Raw genomic sequence first — 7581 nt, forward strand, 5'->3', positions numbered from 1 at the left:
GGATAGGTGTTTCACTGAGTTTTATTAACTCTTCTGTACTTGTTGATTTCACAATTGAGTAATAAAATTCCAATCTTTTTCCTCAATATATATATATATATATATATGAAAATAATGGTCCTAACGAGTGGCTATCGTCCACCTTACCTAACTATTAAACGATGTTTTAGAGCAAATCAATTCTTGGGACTAAAATGGAGAGCAATCTTATGTCATTAAATTTCTAGCAAGAAAAGAAGTCTTATATCAATATCTTTAAATTTCATTAGAATTCAGAAAGAGATGGAAATTCAAGTTGAAAGTATGTATCATTTTCTACTATATAGTACATACAGTGATCTATTTGGAACTTCAATCATATATGGACTTAATTAATTAATACAAGCATTTTGCACAAAAAAAAAATTATTTAATATATGTACTTCCTTTCTTCATAGCTGGCCTCCTTACATGAAAAAAAAAAATTATATTCGAGGAGCACAACAAGTATATTAGGGGGCATATCTTCACAAGAAACAAAGTTGAGGAATATTATTTATAAACATTTCCGTTAAAAAATTTAGCGGAATCAAACATAGGGAGAAAAATTGGAGAGATGTCATAATTCAGGAGGCACAACATGCACATTTTAAAATTCAAGAGCATGTTGATACAAGTGACTAAGTTCAGGATAACTAATAAAATTTTTTATATTTTAACATCTCTTAATTTTTTAACATTGTCTTAACATCTCTTCACGTAACCCGTATATATCAATTTTCTTATCATGTGACACACTACACGTAACCCATATATATCAATTTTCTTATCATGTGACACACTACACACGTACCTTAAACTAGTCAAGTGATAGAAGCCTAGAAGTTATGAATACTCAACGTAATTGATTAATTAATTTAGCACGTGTTGTGAATAAACAAGAAGAATAGAAACATATATGAATATAATAGACGAAACAAAATTTCATATAATTTAAATTAATAAAAACCAGAGACGAACAAGAAAAACATTAATGGTGTTAATAAAATGCAAGGTGTGTAGCTTTGCAAAATTGTTAAGACGTACAAAAGACTGAATTTTTTGCGTTCACGCCCGTGACATTCTTCGAATGTATAATAACGTATTTATAAAATATTTGAAAAAATTATTTTTACAAAAATGTATCAAAGAAAAGAAACTTTTTCAATGAATCTATTGCATTTAAATAGTGAGCAGTTTCAAAAGTTCTCTTATTTCTAAATGATGTGGGTTAGGTTACTTATCAAAAAAATTGTTTTTTTTTTTTTTTTTTTTTTTTTTTTTTTTTAATTAAAAAAAATTTTTTTTTTTTTTTTTTTTTTTTTTTTTTTTCTAATCAATTGAAAATATTACGATATTCCCATGTGAATGGAAAGGGAACTACTTCTATGATTTGTGTGGTTAACAGAAACGGAGCTTCTGAATTTAAACCGAGTAAATCACTGAAGGAACTGATAAGTACAGGCATATACTTCCAAGGCAACAATATCAAATTCCATGCCACATTGATAAGGAGGCATAAATTATGTAATTCAAGAGCTAAATATACATCTATGATGGAAAAATGGAACCAGCTTATTTCATCGTCCCAAAGTTAATCAAGTGACCATTCCGGGGGACCAAAACGAAGAGAAAAAGGGAAAACAAAACAACCATTCTTGGTCAAACCCAATAGCTCAAAAAGGAATAGGTTGTCTAGACGGCCATGAATCTATCTTTTTGAAGTACTTGACAGGTATAACACCATCAAAACCCTCAGTCAGTATTACTTTGTTGTCGGAGACGTAGAGCTTCATTCCCTCTGCAAAATTTAAAAGCAACAATTAGAAATTAGGCATATGCATTTCGCATCGTGATGAACTACAAACTATTTACCTTCCAAAGCTTTTTTGACGTCAAGAAATATCAAGACATTTACATCTCGTCTCATGCCTGAAAATGAAAAATCACATGAACAATCTGAAGAACAATGCTTGCGGGCATCAACAGTGCTAAGCACCACAACTCAACCTCTTGTTCATAATTAAACATCCTTTAAGAATTAAGAGGGTGCACTCAGGGGTGTTTTCAGAAGTTAAAATATATTCAAAAACAGAATTATTGATTATCTTACCACTAATCACTTCACCATCCATCGGCAAGCCGCAAGAGAAGTGCACATGTAATCTTTTCATGCGTTTTAGACCAGACTCTAATATGGATTCCAAATTCTTCTTATAAGTTCCATGTACACACACTGAAATCAGAAGGAAGGAGAAAAACAATAATGCAAACAAAAAGGCCTTTTGAATAAGAAATGACATATGGTTAATGGTTTTCTCTCCTTTGGAGACATACAATTTCAAAAGAGTCCAAAAAAGAAAGCACCTGGAATTTCATCAGCTGAAAGAATGGGCTTTAATAGTCTTTCAGATTCAACTGCCTGCAAGTTACGAACAAAAATTCACATAAAACTTTTGGTGCAAGCTACTGTTGCTTTTTTGGCTAACAAAGTTAGATGCTCAGTCGAAAAATGACGATCATAAACAAATGGGGAAAAGAACTAAATACAGGTAATCTTAGGCTAACATCTGTTTCAAAGCAAAATATGCAACATTATGACATTTATACCAAGAACAAGAAGTTCAAATTGAAAGGTTACCTACACAATGCAGTTGAAAAGGGTGACAACACATGTTTTACGTTCAAGATTGCTGAACAGGAAGCAGATATAGTGCTCTAGTCGTAAGTTAACCGTAATTAAACAAAAAGGTATTCTGTCAAATGGATTTGCTATTTCAAGTTCAAAAGAAGATTTTTACTAATCAAGTTCAAAAGAAGATTAAAAAGAAGGATATATCACCGTTATCGTGTGACCTTGGTTTGCGCGTATTAAAAGCTCTCCATTTTCTTCCAGGAGGCTAAACCTCTGCTTGTTATCTCTGCAGACCGCCTGAAATAGTTTTTAACTTTTTCCTTGAGACAGTTTGTGAAGAAAATAAATAACTAACAGAAGAATCACTTTTACTAAATCAACCCAAACATCACACAGTTTCGAAATATGTAACTTATGATCAGTAACAAAATGTTCACGCTTTTACTATTCGGTAATGTTCAAAAATAGTATAAAATAGTCAAGAAAGCAGAACTCTTAACACACTAACCTCCCTAATTTCATCAACAGTATGTGATCTTAATGGGATATTGGCAAACGTCTTCAAATTGAGCTTTAAGAGATCATTAACCTTCACGTACCCATCACTCCGCATATGCAGATTCAGTTCAGAAGCCATATGGCGCAAAATTCGTGTCCTGGAAAAAACTAAATTGAGCTTAAAATTTTGAGGGTAAATTGAAAAAACAACAATATCATTGCAATTCAACTGCACAAAAGAAAATATCGAAAGGAACTAATCACCTCCATATTTTGCTTCAAAGTCTTAATTTATCAAGATCATAGTAACTAAGTAATAAACAGGTATTCTAAGTTCTCAGTTCTTACAATAATCTACCAAGTGTGTCAATCTTATCTTTACCGCCGCCTCCGCCACTGCCACCGCCACCACTTCCACTTCCACAACCTCCCAATCTCTGTCTATCATTTTTCATCTCCAAGTCTCTTCCTCTACCACCACTGCACATTCAATAACGTAAACCAGCATATAAATCCTTATTCATTGGTGTCGTAGAAATTGCGGGGAATTCACAACAAATTCAAAAAGAATAGTAATCAAGAATAGTAATCAGAAACAAACTCGAACGAAAAAAGCCTATTAATTAAGCTCAGAAAATCAAAAATTGACATGAGAAACCGCCAAAAAAAAAACTTTACTTTCTTCAACTTCTCTAATCTCTCATTGTTTTTCAGCAATAAAAACTATGAAGGAACAATCTTTATGAAATAAATTACAAATATTATAGAGAAAAAATAAAATAAAACCTTGTGTTGGAGCGAGCAAAGGAGGCGAATGAAGAAGTGTTGGTGCTGCTGGTATTAGCATTGTTGTCCATAGAAGTGAAAGAAGGAGCAATGGCGAGAAGAGGAAGAGGAGGAGGAGAAGGGACACGTGGAAGGAGAAGAGGCCAGTAGCGCAGAATTCTTGTGCTGCTGTACGTCAAAGACGCCCACATGAATGAATCTGCCAATTGTATAGAAGAACTTTCCCTTCCACAGCCTGCTCGGTGGGTGACGACTGACGAGTGATAAGTAATTAAACCCACATCGTTTAAAATGAGAAAACTTTTGAAACTGCTCACTATTTAAATGCAACAGATCTGAGTATACAAATGTAGTTTCAAACATTCAATATAAAGGAGGTTTTTTTAATTGAAAAGGTTTCTTTTCTTTGATACATTTTTGTTAAAATATGTTTTCCAAATTTTTTATAAATACATTATTATCCATCCAAAGAAAGTCACGGACGTGAACACAAAAAATTCACTCTTCCGTATGCCTTAACAATTTTGGAAAGCTACACACCCTGCATTTTATTAACACCGTTGATGCTTTTCTTATTAACCTCTGGTTTCTATTAATTTAAATTATATGAAATTCTGTTTCGTCTATCATATTCATATATGTTTTCGTACTTCTTGTTTATTAACACGTGCTAAATTAATTAATCAATTACGTTGAGTATTCCTAACTTCTAGGTTTCTATCACTTGACTAGTTTAAAGTACGTGTTTAAGGCGCGCATGTAGTGTGTCACGTGATAAGAAAATTAATATATATGGGTTACGTGAAGAGATGTTAAGACAATGTCAAAAAGTTGAGAGATGTTAAAATATAGCACAAATTTTATAAATTCTCTTGAACTTAGTTATTTGTGTCAACATGCTCTTGAATTTTAAAATGTACATGTTGTGCTTCCCGAATTATGACATCTCTCCAACTTTTCCCCCTCTGTTTGATTCCGCTAAATTTTTTAACGAAAATGTTTATGAATACCCTTGAACTTTATTTCTTGTGAAAACATGCTCCCTGATATAATAACACCCCACCACTTATGATCAAGTAAAGGTTCCTGAACGGAAAAAAAAAAAAAAAAATCTAAATTTCAAAACTTTATCTAAGACTCAATAGTAAAAAGCTATTAGAGTTCTGGTTATGGAGAAACTCACATCCTGGGAGAAGATCTTCAACCAGCTAGGAGGAGTCCTCTTGTACGGAAGAGCTGAAGCAGAAATTTGCTTACTGCGCGAAAAAACAAAGCGATTAACTAATGCCGAAGCTAACTAATGCATGTAGGACTAAATAAAATCTAAAGGGAAGCTAAGATTTGAAGTAATCATTCATCCAATTAAACGAAAGAGGAATTAACTAATGCCGAAGCAATGATCTGACGGATTAATCGTAATTTGCCAGTTTACGCACAGCTACAAGAAGACAGCAATTTAGCTATCTCATAAACAGGCAGGAGGCATGTAATTGATTCTTCAGCCTCCAGTATAATATTGGCGTAAGTGCTAAAAAAGCAATGCATGTAGGACTGAATAAAATCTAAAGGGCGCCTAAAATTTGACATAACAAAATCACTGACCAAAGTTAAGCCAAAAGAATTTGAATACCAAATGCCAGTTATGATAAAAACAAATGAAGTAACAGCTCACATAAACCAAATTAAAGAATATAAAAAACCCCCAATCAAATGAAAAAAAAAACAAAACAAAACAAAACAAAACTTCCAAATCGAATCAAGAGACAAATGCACCAAAAAAATAATAACACCCCACCACTTATGATCTAGTAAAGGTTCCTAAACGGAAAAAAAAATAAATCTAAATTTCAAAACTTTCTCTAAGACTCAATAGTAAAAAGCTATTGGAGTTCGGGATAAGGAGAAACTCACATCCTGGGAAGAGATCTTCAACCAGCTCGGAGGAGTCCTCTTGTACGGAAGAGCTGAAGCAGAAATTCCCTTACTGCGAGAAAAAACAAAGCGATTAAAGTAAGAAAAATCGAAGCTTTGTAGAAATCTTGATTGTAGTCTAGGGATAGTTTAATGGGAGAAAGATCGTGCGAACCCTCGACTGTGCATGCGATCCATGGCGACGGCCGGGCTGTCTCTGTGTCTCTGTTGGTTGGCCTAGCTAGCTTCGCCTCTCCGCTTCTGCTTTCAGATTAATTCGAGATATAATTTTATGTGAAAATTTTTTATTATAATAAAAAAATTAAATACGATTGTTGTCGTTGTTGAGAATTTTTCACTTTAATAAAATTTAAATTCTAAATTTAAATGATGAACGCCGTTTTAAGAAAAGTTTTGGTTAATTGCATTGCCGTCTTGGGCTTTTCCGCTTCATTTATGGGCTTCGAGGGCTGATTATTGGGCCAGCAAAAAGGCTACAGTTTGAACGGACACGGAGTAAAAGCAAAGGGGAAAACGAATAGCTACAGGCGGCGGTAGCTATTCTAAGGAAAAAATCACCATTGATCGTGACTTTTGGTTTCATGACGAGGGTTTGGAAAGGAAAAAAAAGGTAAGGCGCGTTCCCATTTCCATTGATCGTGACTTTTGGTAAAAAGAGTTTTCCGTGGTTGCTCTACTGATTTAAGGTTCAACGTTTTCATTTCACTTCGAAAACGACAAGATGGCTAAACGCGTCTTTTCGCTATGACCGACGACTAACCATACGATACGACATCCGAAGATCATTACAGAACTTTCAATTTTCTCCACTCTGCGATTTCTCTCTCTGGTTTTATTTTCCTCTGTGCTTTGATTTCCATGGTAATAAGTTTACGCTTAAAAAAAAAGGAGAGAGCTTTACAGTTGTATGCTGCCGTTTTGAATGGAAGGAAAAAGTACCATTTGAACCAAAGAGTACCATTTTTGAGGGGTTGCTTTTGTGACATCATATTTAATGCGTGTTTGGTTCATAAATCTCGACCCAAAGAGTACCATTTAAACCATCCGAACTTGGGTTTGGAACAAAAAACTCTAAAACAAAAATCCAATTTCAAAAGACGATCTTGAGTTTTATGCTCTTTACATGTTAAAGCATTTAAAGAAATATACTTTCCAAAAATAATTTGTCTATTTAAGAGTATTTATGTATTTTCCCATTGTTTTCATCCATATAAATTAAAGAGAGCCTCCTATAAAAAATTAAAAATCTACTCTTTTATTGTATATTTATTAGTTTGTCAACACATTACATCAATATTAATTCTTACATGTTGTCACTGTTATAATTGAAAGGGGCATTATTGTATATTTATTGGTTTGTCAACACATTACATCAATATTAATTCTTACATGTTGTCACTGTTATAATTGAAAGGGGCATTTTTCTTCCCTATAAACGTAATAAATATCCGTTACGTAATAAAAAGTGTGATTAAAGAGACGTTTGGTTTAGAATTATAAGATTAAAATTATTTTTAATTTACGTGTATTTTTTATAAGAAAAAACACTATAACGAATTATGAATCATGATTCAAATCATGGTATAAATCTCCATACCAAACGTTTCTTAATTGATTAATGGTATTTTATTTGTGTACCTTGAGAAGACTTCAATAGTCTTGATAATAAGATTATTATACAACATTTTAAAGACGTGAAAATCCATCAAGAA

General features: G+C 33.0%; 1 protein-coding gene across 3 annotated transcripts; it reads right to left on the reverse strand.

The window, feature by feature from the left end:
* Positions 1 to 1487: 1487 nt before the first annotated feature.
* LOC21392978 (tRNA 2'-phosphotransferase 1) lies at positions 1488 to 6113 on the reverse strand. 3 transcript variants are annotated; one of them, XM_024168520.1, is made up of 12 exons: positions 6024 to 6113; positions 5849 to 5921; positions 5121 to 5193; positions 4948 to 5023; positions 3938 to 4190; positions 3500 to 3631; positions 3162 to 3309; positions 2861 to 2950; positions 2386 to 2440; positions 2132 to 2254; positions 1894 to 1950; positions 1488 to 1819 (listed from the first exon to the last, which is right to left on the reverse strand). In XM_024168520.1, exons 4-12 carry the CDS (start codon positions 4973 to 4975, stop codon positions 1695 to 1697), a joined length of 1011 nt encoding a protein of 336 aa, XP_024024288.1. In that variant the 5' UTR covers positions 4976 to 5023; positions 5121 to 5193; positions 5849 to 5921; positions 6024 to 6113; the 3' UTR covers positions 1488 to 1694. The 3 variants fall into 3 exon arrangements, with proteins under 3 accessions (XP_024024288.1, XP_010100887.1, XP_024024289.1); XM_010102585.2 differs by lacking the exon at positions 4948 to 5023 and having other exon boundaries at positions 3938 to 4172; XM_024168521.1 differs by lacking the exon at positions 4948 to 5023.
* Between the last annotated feature and the right edge of the window lie 1468 nt (positions 6114 to 7581).

The sequence above is a fragment of the Morus notabilis genome, unplaced genomic scaffold, assembly GCF_000414095.1.
Source record: "Morus notabilis unplaced genomic scaffold, ASM41409v2 Scaffold85, whole genome shotgun sequence".
Classification (NCBI taxonomy): domain Eukaryota; kingdom Viridiplantae; phylum Streptophyta; class Magnoliopsida; order Rosales; family Moraceae; genus Morus; species Morus notabilis.